General features: G+C 42.6%; 1 protein-coding gene across 1 annotated transcript in view; it reads left to right on the top strand.

Annotated features, from left to right (window-relative positions):
- The window catches only part of LOC120807852 (mucin-5AC-like), a 34,716-nt gene that overhangs the window by 9,007 nt on the left and 8,060 nt on the right, over window positions 1-17,649 (top strand). Inside the window, exons 10-30 of the mRNA XM_078085417.1 lie at window positions 620-758; window positions 1,042-1,152; window positions 1,768-1,837; window positions 2,876-3,013; window positions 3,339-3,503; window positions 3,586-3,680; window positions 3,788-3,914; window positions 5,218-5,473; window positions 5,760-5,812; window positions 6,629-6,732; window positions 6,893-7,044; window positions 7,567-7,705; window positions 8,131-8,241; window positions 8,503-8,682; window positions 8,796-9,035; window positions 9,381-9,537; window positions 10,207-10,332; window positions 10,507-10,657; window positions 10,768-10,811; window positions 10,902-11,102; window positions 11,201-16,987. Coding sequence (XP_077941543.1) covers window positions 620-758; window positions 1,042-1,152; window positions 1,768-1,837; window positions 2,876-3,013; window positions 3,339-3,503; window positions 3,586-3,680; window positions 3,788-3,914; window positions 5,218-5,473; window positions 5,760-5,812; window positions 6,629-6,732; window positions 6,893-7,044; window positions 7,567-7,705; window positions 8,131-8,241; window positions 8,503-8,682; window positions 8,796-9,035; window positions 9,381-9,537; window positions 10,207-10,332; window positions 10,507-10,657; window positions 10,768-10,811; window positions 10,902-11,102; window positions 11,201-16,987 — 8,546 coding nt within the window. The remainder of the gene's footprint in view (window positions 1-619; window positions 759-1,041; window positions 1,153-1,767; window positions 1,838-2,875; window positions 3,014-3,338; window positions 3,504-3,585; window positions 3,681-3,787; window positions 3,915-5,217; window positions 5,474-5,759; window positions 5,813-6,628; window positions 6,733-6,892; window positions 7,045-7,566; window positions 7,706-8,130; window positions 8,242-8,502; window positions 8,683-8,795; window positions 9,036-9,380; window positions 9,538-10,206; window positions 10,333-10,506; window positions 10,658-10,767; window positions 10,812-10,901; window positions 11,103-11,200; window positions 16,988-17,649) is intronic.

The raw sequence follows: 17,649 nt of genomic DNA, 5'->3' as shown, positions 1-17,649 counted from the left end.
GCAGGTAAATCGGGGTCGAGGAACAGACGAGGTCGGAATCGAGAAAAACAGGATGGCTTCGGGAAACGCTGGAAAACTTGGTAGAACACACAAGACAATCTGGCAGTGAGCAACAGAATGTGACTGGCTTAAATAGTGAGTGACTGACGAGGGAAGGCACCACAGGTGAGGGTGAGGAGAACCAGGTGCAGGAAATCAGGTGACGAGGTGGGAGGATCTGAAATGACAGGAGAGTTAGTGAACATGCAGTGGAGATGAATAGACTATGATGTGAACACCCAGTGAAGATGAAAAATAAACTATGATGTGGACGTATGTGTGACACTGTATCCCTTCATCTATTCAACTAAACCTCAGACGGAGGTTTATGCCCTTTCATATGAGCAGTCTGCTCAGTATTTTTGCAAACAGCTCACAGGATGAGGTATCCAACAAGTTTTGAGGGAAAGTGTATTACTCATCTAAATACTCGGAGGTGGTACATTAAGGACATCCCTTGACAGATCTACAGATAATACTAAAACCTACATTTAAAATATTCAAAGTGTTTGGGGAGTTTTGATATCACAATTATTTGATCAAGAATGTCTGTATATTTCCAACTTGTGTGTGCTGCCAGCGTGTGTGATGGTGGACAGTGGAGGTGCACGGAGGAGAACTGTCCAGGCATGTGCTCTGTGGAGGGGGGGGCTCACGTCAACACCTTCGACGGAAAGGACTACACCTTCCACGGGGACTGCTCCTACGTCCTGGCTAAGGTAGTTCACTTCATCCTCAGTGCCACTCACACACAAACACACACACTCTTATATAAGACAAGACCTCAACCTCAAACCATTAAGCTAGTATCAATACAAGGTTGGGATTTATCATCAGCATTAGCATTAACAACAAAATCAAGACAATATACGTCATGATACAAAGCTGTCTGCATCACAGCTGAACACCACTCCAGGAAAATACCAAACAGGAGTAATAAATCCACTGCCATCTGCAGCTCGGTTGTTTCTGTGTTGTATAGTTGTGTGTTTGTGTATTCAGGACTGCCGTGGAGACCAGTTTGTGGTTCAGGGAGAGCTGGTGCAATGTGGACTGACTGAGAGTGAAACCTGCCTCAAGTCTGTCACCTTGGGTCTGTCCGGAGGGGCTCATGTGAGTACGATACACACAGAAAAAACGACTTTGCTTTAATCGGAAAAAGATTGTGGGTGTCCTGATTTGCAGCTGATAAGTTAATTCCTGTGTTTTATGAAACATAATAACAATATTACAAAATGAAGTGTCTTTTACAAAAACATTTTCTTCCACAAGGTATTCAGCATTATTTGTATTACTTTAGGAAGGTAATTAATAAAACAGAACCAGAAAAGTTTTGTTCTTCATATCATCTTCATACATTTAAATACGTATGTTTGAATGATGATTTCTTTACATTTCAGTACCTTCAGTACATCCAGTGATCTTGTGATCTTGCCGCTAGACTCTAGCTGCTCTCCAACTCTCAAGCTGCTAGAGAGCATATTATAAGGATGTCTCATGTTTTAATCAAACTTAAAAAAAGGGCTTTTACATTGTTCCATGGTAAAGCAGTGCAAGAATCCGAATAATAATACAAAAAATGCAAAAAGGATTTCATGAAGAATAAAATAGACAATATTTTAAATGTAACTGTTTTCAATGGAAAGCTGTAAGCAGGATAGTTAGCTCATTGAACGCACCGCAGTGGTAAGATTTCATTACTAACATCTGGTTTCCTGTCATATGAAGGTGATCACCATCCAACCCAGTGGCAAGGTTTTTGTGAACGGCATCTACGCTCAGCTACCTTTCTCTGCTGGTGAGAGACGCTCCGCTGTCTTGTCCTCTCTCTTTGTCTCATTTGTAGAAAAAGATTATCACAGTACACAGTACACTGTGACTGAGGAGCTAACGGCATGCTCCGAGTGTTTGTGGATGATGTGCTGCACAGTCAATTCATTTTGTTTCCTTATTCCTCATTTGTCGATAGGCCTAAACTACGGTATCTAAATTCTTCCTTTGTATCGACATCCAAATAAAAATTGTGCATTTTTATACAATACAGAATACAAGCTGCTTTAAACAGCTGTTTCCAGCTTTGTGGCTTACTTCCTGGCAGCAGTCCCTCAGTCTGATGCACATTGCCTGTGGCTGGGGCAGGGAAACAATTGAGGACCAACGTCCCAGTTGCTGCTATAGCAACACCTACTGGAGGGAGAGTTTTAGTGCCAGTGTGGGTGTGGGGTGAATTTACTTGCTGGCTGTCGTCAGTCTCTTATGTCACGTCTCAAGGCCATACACAATTAGAAACAGTCATACATGTTATTCCTATGGTTGGAGAAAGTCCAATTTATATTGCAAAAATGAGCACTTTCTTCCGTATCCCAAAACTAGAATGTTGAAAGTCAAATGTTTGACGTCATCAAGGAGAAAGTCAGAAAGACACTGACAGCTCTCAGCGGAACGATCTGACTATGTGGGACATGCTGTTTCAGGATGCTACAATAGAAAAGATGAAAGTTATTTGCCCATGCAGCATCCCCAAACTTTATTCCTTAACTTACCCAGACGATGGGAAATCATTCATTCATATGGAAAGTAATGACAAAAATGTGAAATTAAGTTATTTTTAAAAATCCTAACATTGTCGTTATAATGCAATCACTAACGTCTCCCTTCATCAGCATAATTTCTTTAATGAACATCCAGTTGCCTTTCCCACCCTATCCTCCCCATCAGTTGGACCATGTTCACTGCAGAGCCAGCATCCTTTGATTGGCCTCCTGGACAGTCATTTGTTCTGTCTCGTCCCCCCCACTCTTCTAAAAAGATCCCATCCTGTTCTCTTAACCCCCAGCTGGGATCTCCGCCATCGAAGCCTCCTCCTTCTACCTCCTGGTGCAGACGTCTGTTGGTGTTCTGTTGGAGGTGCAGCTCCAGCCAGTCATGCAGCTCCACGTCACAGTGAACAGTGACTACCAGGACAAGACCTGTGGTACGTGCATTACAGTGACGTATGCGTGTTCCCGGACTGGCAGCATCCCTCGGGACTCCAACAGGGATGCTGTTATTGATCTCTACGTGTTGTTGCAAACAGTCAACCAGTGAATACAAGAAAATTGTTTGGTTTTCTACAGTTTTAAAATATATCATTGATGGACCCCATAATTGTAATTATTAAAACAGTTTTCGTGAAAGTTGCAAAAGCCAATTGGTTTACATTTAGACAATAGTTGGGATAGTAGACAGAGTACCTGCCGCAATCCATCCTGTCTGTCACTTAAGTATTTTTGGTCATTATGTATGATATCTGCTTGCAGGTCTCTGTGGGAACTTCAACAGTAACCAAGCTGATGACTTCCTTAAGCTCAGCGGAGTCCCAGATGCCACAGCAACTGGTTTTGTCAACAGCTGGAAGACACATGCTGGTTGCCCTGATGTTAAGCCCTTTTTTGAGAGGCCCTGCAGTCTTAGTCTGGACAATGGTAAGTCCGACTCTTTTCGATTCTCTGTTCTCACTGTGGGTTCTTTGAATCACTGACGTTGGCCTTATTTTGTCAATGACAGAGAAATACGCCCAGCACTGGTGCTCCATGCTGAGTGACCCTGAAGGAGTGTTTGCCCCCTGTCACTCAGAGATCAGCCCTGACTCCTACAAAGAGGTGAGGCTCACCGCTACAGCCATCACGTGTTTCTGTGGATCAGTCTCCAGACCTTGAGACATAATCTGACGCTGCACTGCTTTTTTTTTGATTTTGCCTTATCGCAGAACTGCATGTATGACAGCTGCAACTGTGAGAACAGTGAGGACTGCATGTGTGCTGCCGTCTCCTCCTACGTGCATGCCTGTGCAGCAGCAGGAATCCAGATGAGCGGCTGGAGGGAGACCATTTGTGGTAAGAAACTTTTTCTTTATTGTCGATACTTTTGTCAACATCCACAAGGGACCTAACAAGGCCTTGTTTTGGATGGTCATGTGATCTCTGATGTGATGAAAACATCCTAACATAACATTCCTTTTGAGTGTTCTGACATACAAGCTCCCTGTATTTGGTATAGCTGTTTACTCGGTTCGATTGTCACACAGTGATATCACACTAGAGCAGAGGTCACCAACCCCTTTAAAGATCCCTGACCACATAAAAAGGAAATGATTTGCTATCCACAATATAAACAAGAAAAAACACATTTGCAATAAGCAGGCTGGCTGAACTACCGATATTAACTCTTGTATTTATCAACTGAAGTTACAACACTTTCTCAGTCAGTAAAACTAAAGTAAGTGCAGTTCAGCTCTGTCAGCATCTGTGAAAGTTGATCAAAAGTAGGCACTCACTTTAAGTGCACATCTGCTGTGGAGAGGAAACTTGTCTCTGCTGACAAGTCCCCCAAAATGCCTGTCCTTTGACACCTCATCTGTATCACTAGGCAGGAAGGGGTTTGAAAAGTTGGTGATTACGTCCACATCAACTCTTCAGACATCCTCGGATTTAAATAATTAGAATAATAATAATTACGAAAATGTTTGAATCTTTAACAATTACGTTTCACATTTATAGTCATGATTCTAGGAGACATTGCGATATCCCAAAATAAACAAAAGCACTACACAAGCACTGCAAATGTAGGTGAATAAATAAATAAGCACCAAGTTTAAAATTGGAATAGAACGGACCCCTGAAGTTAGGTCTCAGTTTACTTGACAGGTGATCAGGATCGATGGGTTTGACGACCACTGCTTTGGAAGTTTAACTTATAGTATAAATGTCATGTTATTTTCTTATAATACCCTAGTCTTAACTTGGTGCTGTAAATTCTCAAACTGATTTGAATTGATTTGTAACACTACAAACTGAGTGACCTTTGGTCTTTGGGGCTCTTGGAGAACTAAGACCCACGGGCCATTTGTATCAGCATTAGATTGCCCGACTCCTTAATACCCGGATGTAAATATACGAAAGTGCCATTTACAGTTTGCACGTAGTTCCTTAAATTTCACACCATTGGATTGAATACTGTTTTACTGGTTGACCTGTCATCAAACAGTTGAAACCATTTTGCAGAAAACAAAATATTTTGAATATAAATGAAGGAAAACTGACATTGATAATTCAATATGTATTTGGCATATAAACAAGAAACAAACATATAGACACAGTCTCACAGTTTTTCACCCATTCTGTGTTCTGATCTCCTCAGGGAAATATGCCAACTCCTGCCCCAGCAGCATGGTCTACACCTACAGCATCACGTCCAGCAGCCACACTTGCCGCTGCATCAGCAGCTCTGACCTCAGCTGTCACTTCTCCTTCCCGCCAATCGACGGCTGTGTCTGCGCTGACGGAACCTACCTTGATGACGCTGGCAAGTGTGTCCCACCCCAGGAGTGTCCCTGTTATGACCAAGGCTCCGTGGTGCCTGCCGGACAGGTGGTCACCAAGGACGGGGTCATGTGGTATGTAAAGTGCACATGATATATTGCACGTGTTTTTATTAGTTATCGCAATGATGTGTATGGCATTACGTTTGTGTCAAATGAATGTACTATTAGACCTTTTATCTGATTCTTAAAGCCAACAAATCATTTTTGATCTTCACTCCTTTTGTCTGCTGTTGGATGATGGAACATATTTGTTCTTGTTATTTGTGATGAACAGAAAATATGATGTCTGTTTAAACAGCGTGCTGCATGGTTATAGGTATGTATATTAATGCGTTTCTCTTTTTAATTCCTCCACTAGTACCTGTAGGGATGGCAAACTGGGCTGCATTGGGGAGCTGATTACACAACCATGTAAGTAGCGAGTGCTTCATTGCCCTCTAAAGCTCATATGTTACATCTGTTACAACAGATGTGGGATAACCATGTCAAAGTTGTCAGAAGCTAACAATTAACCGCCTCAGGTGGTTGAAACCATAACTGATCACGGGCCAAACAAACCAGAACCACGTGAGCTTTGGAAGCTGTTATCTTCAGCTCAGTAGTTGTTACACACAGAAAAGATGAGTGAAAATACAAATAAACTCCTGAATAATATAAAAGTCAAAAGGGAGACATCAGCACAGATTAAGAAACGATTACATTTGCTCTACTTTTTGTTAGAAGTGGCTCTGCTGTAACATGTAGTGCTCAATGTTTCCTTACCTCAGCACAAAGCAGTGCGTGTGGACATAAATCAAAAGGGAAACACATTAAACAAATGTGCTCCTTTTAAATTGTAAAAGTGGTTGAAAGACTGCAAAGGCACTTTACAAGTACAGTCCATTCATCATTTACATCATTTGAGGATTTTAGGGGACAAATTTGGAACAAAAACAAATGAGTCCCAGGATTCTTTATTTTACTAGATTCAAGCCCATCCACTCACCTCATGGGTTGGTTCAAGTGTTTCCTACTACAAGAGGGATTTTACCTGTGATTCAAAAAATGTGACTCTTCGTCATTTAAATATGTTACAGAATATTTGTTCTGACACCTTGACACCGTATTTGATTTGGTGTAAAAATGCATCTTGGATGTTGCATTAAATCAGGAGTGGTAAATGGCTCTTACGGTAGTGACCGCAATTCATGTTAGAAAACCAATTATTTCCCATATGTGTTTTCTCAGTGACCTGTGCACCTCCCATGGTGTTCTTCAACTGCTCTGCTAATGGTCCGGCTGCTAAAGGAACAGAGTGTGTGAAGAGCTGCGACACATTAGACATGGCCTGCGTAAGTCTGAAAATACAGATTTATTGTTCATAGCTCGATTCTATATTCAGGTCATTAGATCTTCGAGGTAAAGCAAAATATTTTCCCCATGCGCCTTGCAGAGCCTGCACCGTCTTTACTTCACCCAAGCAGTGGATTATACATTGTATCTATTCTTCAGGTGACCACGGCGTGCATTTCTGGCTGTATGTGTCCATCTGGGATGGTGTCTGATGGTAAAGGAAGCTGCCTCCAGCCAGAGGCCTGTCCATGCCTTCACAACGGTGTTTCCTACCAGCCTGGACAAACCACCATGGTGGACTGCAACACCTGGTAGGTGAATCACAACTATACTAGATACTTGAGTTACAACTCCACCTGTGACGGAAATGTACAAATTCAAGGATTCAAAGATCACGTATTGACGTATTATGCGACACAGGGATGCAAAATGCAGTTGTAACCATGTCCATCAACTTGCACTGTGAGCATCATTTATCCTAAATGTAAAACCAGAGTCCGCTTCCTCTCCTCCCACCAGAGTCCTGTGCTGTATCCTGTGGTTTGCCCATCAAGTACTGCTTGATCTCTGTAAAGATGTGGGCTCAGTAGTCACCGTTCTCCTCAAGTCATATTTAATCCATCCTATTTTCCTGCGAACCAACATCTGACTGTCTTGAGTAGTCTGGGTAGTGGAGCAGCATCTGGTGCTATCTGGGTCAGCTTAACTCCTATGTCTGCCCTCCTCCCTCCCCCTCCCTGCGGCACTTCACTGATGTTTGGTCCTGCAGGTCTGGCTAGGTGGTTAGAAGACATGTACTTTATAAGCCTGATATAATGTGTATCCAATTACAGCACTTGTAAAGACATGAAGTGGCAGTGCACTACCAACCAGTGTGATGGAACCTGCTCCGTCTACGGTGCTGGACACTACATGACTTTTGATCAGAAGCGCTTCACCTTTGATGGCAGTTGCGAATACATTCTCACTCAGGTATGAATTCAGACAAGTTTGTGAGTAATCTACGGGAACATTACTCCATTGTTTTCTACTCACACATAGTCCTGCTACGTTCTCGTACACAGCAGTTCTTTGGCCTGTAACAGAGTCAAGTAATATGGATTAATCATTAAATACAAATCAATGTTTTTCGTTAGCTAAATCTAATTAGATGTAGGTATGATTTACACTTTCCACCTCTTTTCTTTTATTTCAAGGGATAAAACTGTATTTAAAGTACAGCCCTGCTTCAGTAGTTACTTCTTTCAGGATACCAGCATTCCATATCATAGCTATATCATAGCTATGAAAAAGATGAGAAGCAGCGAGTAAACAATCAGCTATTATATGGATTTGTATACATGTGTGTGTGTGTGTGTGTGTGTGTGTGTGTGTGTGTGTGTGTCTATCTTCTTCAGGACTACTGTGGTAGTGCTCAGAACAATGGAACCTTCAGAGTGCTTACTGAGAATGTTCCATGTGGAACGACAGGAACCACTTGCTCCAAGAACATCAAGATCTTCCTGGGGGTAAACAGTTAATATAACATTTTTTAAAAGAACACATGTGACAAATTAAAACAAAGAGCCGATGTTGACTGAAAGAATGACCAGACATGTCTCTCTTGAAAAAACAGAAATATGAATATGCAGATTCCATCCACTTAATATGTGAGCTGCTTTAAAAAAAGAGCTTCACATTGCCGCCTATAATGTGAACATTAGCTCCAGCGGCCAAGTTTTCTGAGAATGTTGAAATTTGATGTAAACCGTTCAGTGATGTTTCTCTAGAGTGCAGAACTGATTCTAACTGACGGAAGCTACCAGCTGCTTTCAAGTGGCAATGAAGAAACCGTTCCATTCCAATACAGCACTATGGGCATCTACCTGGTTATTGAAGCCAACAATGGACTCATTTTCATGTGGGACAGGAAGACCAGTTTGTTCATCAAGCTCAGCCCAAACTATAAGGTAACCCTCCAATATGTAAAGGAGGTTTGGTGTTTTAAGAGGAATACCATTTATTTGTTCACAAAGATGATTTTTAAATTGACCAACATGACATAAGCAACTCTTCTTTTCAGGGTCGTGTATGTGGACTGTGTGGCAACTATGACAACAATGCAAATAATGACTTCACCACAAGATCCAATAATGTTGTTGTCAGCTCGCTGGTGTTTGGAAACAGCTGGAAGAATCTGCCAAGCTGCCCCGATGCTCAGAGCATCACCAGCCCCTGTACAGCCAACCCATACAGACAGGCCTGGGCCCAGAAAGAGTGCAGCGTTATACAAAGTGACGTCTTCTCTGCCTGCCACTCCATTGTAGGTTTTTATTACATAGAGACAGAGACAGGGTTAGACTTTTTGCTCTCCATCTTAAGGTCACATAACAAAATAGGAAAATTAAAAAAAGTATCAACAGTTAAAGTGCATATTGCACATTTACAGTGTTAAATTATTATATATTACTTTATTATTAAAACATTATTTTCAACGCAGAAGCATTTTGGCTGCATTGTGATGTTAGTTAGTTAAAGTAAAGTTTTGTAAATAGATTTCATATTATATTCCATAACATGTGGGTTTGGAAAGTAATCAGTTACTGCGGATTTTAGACAAATGGAACGGTGTTTAACTTGATAAGAATCATCATGCTCTTCCTTCTAGGTGGATCCTGCTCCCTTTTTTGAGGCCTGTGTGTTTGACTCATGTGCTTGTAACACGGGTGGAGACTGCGAGTGTTTCTGCACTGCTGTGGCTGCTTATGCTGAATCCTGTAACCAAGCTGGCATCTGTATACCATGGAGAACCCCGAAGATCTGTCGTGAGTAACCAAGATGAAATATTTCATTTTTAAAATCGACAAGAACACACACATAAAGTATATCTGAATTTACTTTTAAGCCAAAGGGAGAAAAAAATTAATTAAATCTCTAGTAACTTGTATCATGAATGTATACATTTTTAGCATTTGTTATCAGTTATATGCATGTTTTCCCCCTAGCCTTTAGAGTTTAAATGTTAAATGCTGTTTATCCATTTGGAGATCTGGGTTCCCAAGATCTGAGAAGTGCAATTAAACCAATATAGGAGTGAAAAAGGTTATTTTTTTAAACTGAAAAATACAACCCATTTATCATTCAATTACCTCAAATTTACAAGGTGTCAGACTTTTGGAAATCACAGCCAAAACAGAAGCTGTGATAGTCCTCCCCACTATCCTTCTACCCCCTTTCCTACTTGACCAACTAAAATAAAAGTGTGTTTTTTGGTCCAGGCAACAGAAAGAACGGCATCCGGGTCCGCCTATTAGTTACCACCATAAATATTTACAGTAATTGGTCGCTTACAGTCTCTAGACATCATGAAGGTCATCCACACTTTGTAGTAGGAAGCTGAATATAAGTACCAGCATAGGCCTAAAGTCTTTAGAATGCTCTTTAAATAGTCCTGTCTGGAATGTGCCTTTACTAAGTAGTATTATCTTTTCCAGCTCTTTTCTGTGATTACTACAATCCCCCGGGTGAATGTGAATGGCACTACATGCCATGTGGATCTTGTCAAAAAACCTGCAGGAGTCCCTCAGGCAGCTGCTCTGCACAGATACCTCCATTAGAAGGTATGTCACAAGATGAAGTCTTCATAACTTTTCATCATTTCAATTAAATTAAACATTGGCTGTTTTTGTGAAAGATATGTTTAAAAAGTTGCTCAGACAAAAACACATTCAAAAAGTGGTAGCCGTAGTTTGGCATTAAGGAACAAGTGAACATTTGTTTGTTTTTTGAATTAGGTTGCTATCCAAAATGTCCTCCTACACAACCATACTTTGATGAGGATACAATGACATGTGTTTTGAGCGAAAAATGCGGCTGCTACGACAAAGAGGGAAGACACTATAATGATGGTGACAAAGTGCCAACAACTGAAAACTGTCAAACATGGTATGTATTACATATATGTACCAAAGAAGGTTACACAATTTTGTGTAAAGTGAAATGCAATAGCAATGCAATCAATTCAAAACCGACATTTTATATTTTCTTTCTTTAAGTGTATGCAGTTCAATGACCATCCAATGCCATTACGATGACCAAGGTAAGGCTGGAAGAGATTCTTGGTTGTAAAAATACTAACTTTTTTTTAAAATGGCTAATCATATTAATATTACATTTCCTCTCTTTAAAGCATGCACTTGCACGTATCTGGGAAACAAATATCCGCCTGGCCATACCATCTATAACACAACAGATGGACATGGTAACTGCATCACAGCAGTGTGTGGAATCAATGGCACCTTGGATAAGAGATCATATCCATGCCCTACAACACATATGCCCATTTCAACCACTACTGCAACCACCTTTGTTTTTAAGACAACCACATCAGGTAGGAAAAAATATTCATTTTTGGAAACTTAAGAAATATTTAGCTTTAAGCCATAAGCTTGACCAGATAACTAACATTTATATTGTATGTCTCAACAGAGCCTTCCCCAGTTACATGTAATCCCTGTCAATGGTCACCATGGTATGATACTACCTTCCCTACACTGGGAACTTCAGGAGGAGACAGTGAAACCTACGAAAAGCTAAGAGAAGCAGGGCATAAGATCTGTGCAAAGCCAAGCCAAATCCAATGCAGAGCTGAGAAATTCCCTAATGTCACAATTGACAATGTCGGACAAGTGGTGCAATGTGATCTAGCTGAGGGGCTGACATGCAGAAATGAAGACCAGTCAGGACCACTGGCCTTGTGCTTTAACTACCATGTCAGAGTTCAGTGTTGTGACAATAGTGCATGTTATACAACGCCCATGCCTCATACAGCACCTCAAATTTTAACACATACAACAACTGAAACGTTTACAACACCTTGCCAGGAAGAATTATGCACTTGGACACAATGGATAAATTCAGATTACCCTGAAGAGGGTTTTGGAGGAGGAGACAACGATACCATCCAACATGCCATCGAGAAAGGATTTAAAATCTGTGAGAATCCTGTGGCAGTGGAATGTAGGGCTAAACACTACCCCCTTAAACCATTATCAGAACTGGGACAGACAGTTACCTGTAATAAGCAAGGACTTCTTTGTAGGAACATTTTACAAACTCCTCCGATATGTCTTGATTATGAAATTAGGGCAGAATGTTGCAAGACAGTGCAGTGTAGCACAACACCAAAACCTACGATTACAACAACAACATCACCTTCAACTACGCCAAGCACCACAACTCCTACCACAACTAAAACAACAACCACAACTACGCCTCCCACAACTACGCCAAGCACCACAACTCCTACCACAACTAAAACAACAACAATAACTACGCCTCCCACAACTACGCCAAGCACCACAACTCCTACCACAACTAAAACAACAACCAAAACTACGCCTCCCACAACTACGCCAACCACCACAACTACAACCCCGGTGCCTAGAACTACACCTTGCCCTGGGGGACATGATATGTCATGTGGTTGGTCACAATGGATTAATGTTGGCAAGCCGACACAGGGCCCTAATGGTGGGTATAATAAATCCATCCAGGACATAGTCTCTTCTGATCATTCTGTATGCTCAGATCCCGAAGAAGTCCAGTGCAGAGCTGTTCTTTATCCACTACAGTCAATGTCGCAGGTGGGTCAAAATGTGGCTTGCAAAAAAGATGTTGGTCTCCTATGCATCAACAATCAACAAGGGCTTCAACTAAAGTGTTTAGAGTATGAAATTCAATTTAAATGCTGTGGATGTCCAACGCCATCAACTCCTTCCACAACTACGCCAACCACCACAACTCCTACCACAACTAAAACGACAACCACAACTACGCCTCCCACAACTACGCCAACCACCACAACTCCTACCACAACTAAAACAACAACCCCAACTCCGCCTAGAACAACTACGACCCAGGCGCCGAGAACTACACCTTGCCCTGGGGGACATGATATGACATGTGGTTGGTCACAATGGATTGAGGTTGGCAAGTCTACACAGGGCCCTACTGGCGGGTATCATATATCTATCCAGGACATAGTCTCTTCTGGGTTTTCTGTATGCTCCGATCCCAAAGAAGTCCAGTGTAGAGCTGTTACTTTTCCACTAGTGCCCATGGCGCAGCTGGGTCAAAATGTGACCTGCAATAAAGAAGATGGTCTCATATGCATCAACAATCAACAAGGGCCTGATCAAAGATGTTTTGATTATGAAATTCAATTTAATTGCTGTGGATGTCCAACTCCATCAACTCCTTCCACAACTACGCCAACCACCACAACTCCTACCACAACTAAAACGACAACCACAACTACGCCTCCCACAACTACGCCAACCACCACAACTCCTACCACAACTAAAACAACAACCCCAACTCCGCCTCAAACAACTACGACCCAGGCGCCGAGAACTACACCTTGCCCTGGGGGACATGATATGACATGTGGTTGGTCACAATGGATTGAGGTTGGCAAGTCTACACAGGGCCCTACTGGCGGGTATCATATATCCATCCAGGACATAGTCTCTTCTGGGTTTTCTGTATGCTCCGATCCCAAAGAAGTCCAGTGTAGAGCTGTTACTTTTCCACTAGTGCCCATGGCGCAGCTGGGTCAAAATGTGACCTGCAATAAAGAAGATGGTCTCATATGCATCAACAATCAACAAGGGCCTGATCAAAGATGTTTTGATTATGAAATTCAATTTAATTGCTGTGGATGTCCAACTCCATCACCTCCTTCCACTACTACGCCATCCACCACAACTCCTACCACAACTAAAACAACAACCACAACTCCGCCTCCCACAACTACGCCAACCACCACAACTACAACCCAGGCGCCGAGAACTACACCTTGCCAGGAAGAATTATGCACTTGGACAGAATGGATAAGTTCAGATTACCCTGAACAGGGTTTTGGAGGAGGAGACAACGATACCATCCAACATGCCATTGAGAAAGGATTTAATATCTGTGAGAATCCTGTGGCAGTGGAATGTAGGGCTACACACTACCCCCTTAAACCATTATCAGAACTGGGACAGAAAGTTACCTGTAATAAGCAAGGACTTCTTTGTAGGAACATTTTACAAACTCCTCCGATATGTCTGGATTATGCAATTAGGGCAGAATGTTGCAAGACAGTGCAGTGCAGCACAACACCAAAACCTACGATTACAACAACTACATCCCCTTCAACTACACCAACCACCACAACTCCTACCACAACTAAAACAACAACCACAACTCCGCCTCCCACAACTACGCCAACCACCACAACTCCTACCACAACTAAAACAACAACCACAACTCCTCCTCCCACAACTACGCCAACCACCACAACTACAACCCAGGCGCCGAGAACTACACCTTGCCAGGAAGAATTATGCACTTGGACAGAATGGATAAGTTCAGATTACCCTGAACAGGGTTTTGGAGGAGGAGACAACGATACCATCCAACATGCCATTGAGAAAGGATTTAATATCTGTGAGAATCCTGTGGCAGTGGAATGTAGGGCTACACACTACCCCCTTAAACCATTATCAGAACTGGGACAGAAAGTTACCTGTAATAAGCAAGGACTTCTTTGTAGGAACATTTTACAAACTCCTCCGATATGTCTGGATTATGCAATTAGGGCAGAATGTTGCAAGACAGTGCAGTGCAGCACAACACCAAAACCTACGATTACAACAACTACATCCCCTTCAACTACGCCAACCATCACAACTCCTACCACAACTAAAACAACAACCACAACTACGCCTCCAACAACTACGACCCAGGCGCCGAGAACTACACCTTGCCCTGGGGGACATGATATGACATGTGGTTGGTCACAATGGATTGAGGTTGGCAAGTCTACACAGGGCCCTACTGGCGGGTATGATATATCCATCCAGGACATAGTCTCTTCTGGGTTGTCTGTATGCTCAGATCCCAAAGAAGTCCAGTGTAGAGCTGTTACTTTTCCACTAGTGCCCATGGCGCAGCTGGGTCAAAATGTGACCTGCAATAAAGAAGTTGGTCTCAAATGCATCAACAATCAACAAGGCCCTGATCAAAGATGTTTTGATTATGAAATTCAATTTAATTGCTGTGGATGTCCAACTCCATCAACTCCTTCCACTACTACGCCAACCACCACAACTCCTACCACAACTAAAACAACAACCAAAACTACGCCTCCCACAACTACGCCAACCACCACAACTACAACCCCGGTGCCTAGAACTACACCTTGCCCTGGGGGACATGATATGTCATGTGGTTGGTCACAATGGATTGAGGTTGGCAAGTCTACGCCGGGCCCTACTGGCGGGTATCATATATCCATCCAGGACATAGTCTCTTCTGGGTTTTCTGTATGCTCAGATCCCAAAGAAGTCCAGTGTAGAGCTGTTACTTTTCCACTAGTGCCCATGGCGCAGCTGGGTCAAAATGTGACCTGCAATAAGGAAGTTGGTCTCATATGCATCAACAATCAACAAGGGCCTGATCAAAGATGTTTTGATTATGAAATTCAATTTAATTGCTGTGGATGTCCAACTCCATCAACTCCTTCCACTACTACGCCAACCACCACAACTCCTACCACAACTAAAACAACATCCACAACTCCGCCTCCCACAACTACGCCAACCACCACAACTCCTACCACAACTAAAACAACAACCAAAACTACGTCTCCCACAACTACGCCAACCACCACAACTACAACCCCGGTGCCGAGAACTACACCTTGCCCTGGGGGACATGATATGACATGTGGTTGGTCACAATGGATTGAGGTTGGCAAGTCTACACAGGGCCCTACTGGCGGGTATGATATATCCATCCAGGACATAGTCTCTTCTGGGTTGTCTGTATGCTCAGATCCCAAAGAAGTCCAGTGTAGAGCTGTTACTTTTCCACTAGTGCCCATGGCGCAGCTGGGTCAAAATGTGACCTGCAATAAAGAAGTTGGTCTCAAATGCATCAACAATCAACAAGGGCCTGATCAAAGATGTTTTGATTATGAAATTCAATTTAATTGCTGTGGATGTCCAACTCCATCAACTCCTTCCACTACTACGCCAACCACAACAACTCCTACCACAACTAAAACAACAACCAAAACTACGCCTCCCACAACTACGCCAACCACCACAACTACAACCCCGGTGCCTAGAACTACACCTTGCCCTGGGGGACATGATATGTCATGTGGTTGGTCACAATGGATTGGGGTTGGCAAGTCTACGCCGGGCCCTACTGGCGGGTATCATATATCCATCCAGGACATAGTCTCTTCTGGGTTTTCTGTATGCTCAGATCCCAAAGAAGTCCAGTGTAGAGCTGTTACTTTTCCACTAGTGCCCATGGCGCAGCTGGGTCAAAATGTGACCTGCAATAAGGAAGTTGGTCTCATATGCATCAACAATCAACAAGGGCCTGATCAAAGATGTTTTGATTATGAAATTCAATTTAATTGCTGTGGATGTCCAACTCCATCAACTCCTTCCACTACTACGCCAACCACCACAACTCCTACCACAACTAAAACAACATCCACAACTCCGCCTCCCACAACTACGCCAACCACCACAACTCCTACCACAACTAAAACAACAACCAAAACTACGCCTCCCACAACTACGCCAACCACCACAACTACAACCCCGGTGCCGAGAACTACACCTTGCCCTGGGGGACATGATATGACATGTGGTTGGTCACAATGGATTGAGGTTGGCAAGTCTACGCCGGGCCCTACTGGCGGGTATCATATATCCATCCAGGACATAGTCTCTTCTGGGTTTTCTGTATGCTCAGATCCCAAAGAAGTCCAGTGTAGAGCTGTTACTTTTCCACTAGTGCCCATGGCGCAGCTGGGTCAAAATGTGACCTGCAATAAGGAAGTTGGTCTCATATGCATCAACAATCAACAAGGGCCTGATCAAAGATGTTTTGATTATGAAATTCAATTTAATTGCTGTGGATGTCCAACTCCATCAACTCCTTCCACAACTCTGTCAACCACCACAACTCCTACCACAACTAAAACAACAACCACAACTCCGCCTCCCACAACTACGCCAACCACCACAACTCCTACCACAACTAATACAACAACCACAACTCCGCCTCCCACCACAACTACGCCAACCACCACAACCGAAACAACGACTACAACACCAACAACTACGCCAACCACCACAACTCCTACCACAACTGAAATAACAACCAAATGCCACTGCCTTCATGATGGTATATATTTCACGCCTGGTAAGTTCAGCTTAATAAAGACACACACCTTTTAACAACATTTGTTGTTAATGTTAATGTGATGTTAACAGTTATGTCTATTTGATACACATTTTTGCATTTGAGAACACACCATATAGCCAATTTTAGCTTTTTTCAAAAACACTTTCCCCCATGTTACTTTCTCAAGACGTATTAAGTTCCTTATTAGTTTACTGGAACAATTAATGTCATGAATGTGTGTACGCTGAGATTGAGTTTGGTAACATCAGTAAAACAGGGCAGGAAACATGAGGCAGATTATCAGAAAGACTGGAAACCCAATAACCAAATTGTTGATGTTTTGTTATTACAAATTAAACCCTCTTCTGTTGATATACATAACAATAGATTTTTGAGGATGGAGCATTCATGGAGGTAGCATAATCCTCTGAACCTGTTAACACTAGTTCAACAGTTTTTCTCAGAATTGCTGAAGAAAGTTTATTTCAATAAGTACCGTTGCTCCACTTGGCGAGATCACAAGTATTACCTAAAAAAAGTTTAGCCCTGCGATTGGCTGGCAACCAATACACGGTCTTCCCCATCTCTCGCCCAAAGTTAGCTGAGATTGACTCCATCCCCCCGTTACCCTGTGTTAACCTTCCCTGCCTGTCCGTCTCTGACCGTAGTTGGAGACTGCA

Source organism: Gasterosteus aculeatus, chromosome 12 (assembly GCF_964276395.1).
Source record: "Gasterosteus aculeatus chromosome 12, fGasAcu3.hap1.1, whole genome shotgun sequence".
Taxonomy (NCBI): Eukaryota; Metazoa; Chordata; class Actinopteri; order Perciformes; family Gasterosteidae; genus Gasterosteus; species Gasterosteus aculeatus.
The sequence above is the reverse complement of the archived record's forward strand: the minus strand, read 5'-3'. Positions and strand labels throughout refer to the sequence as shown.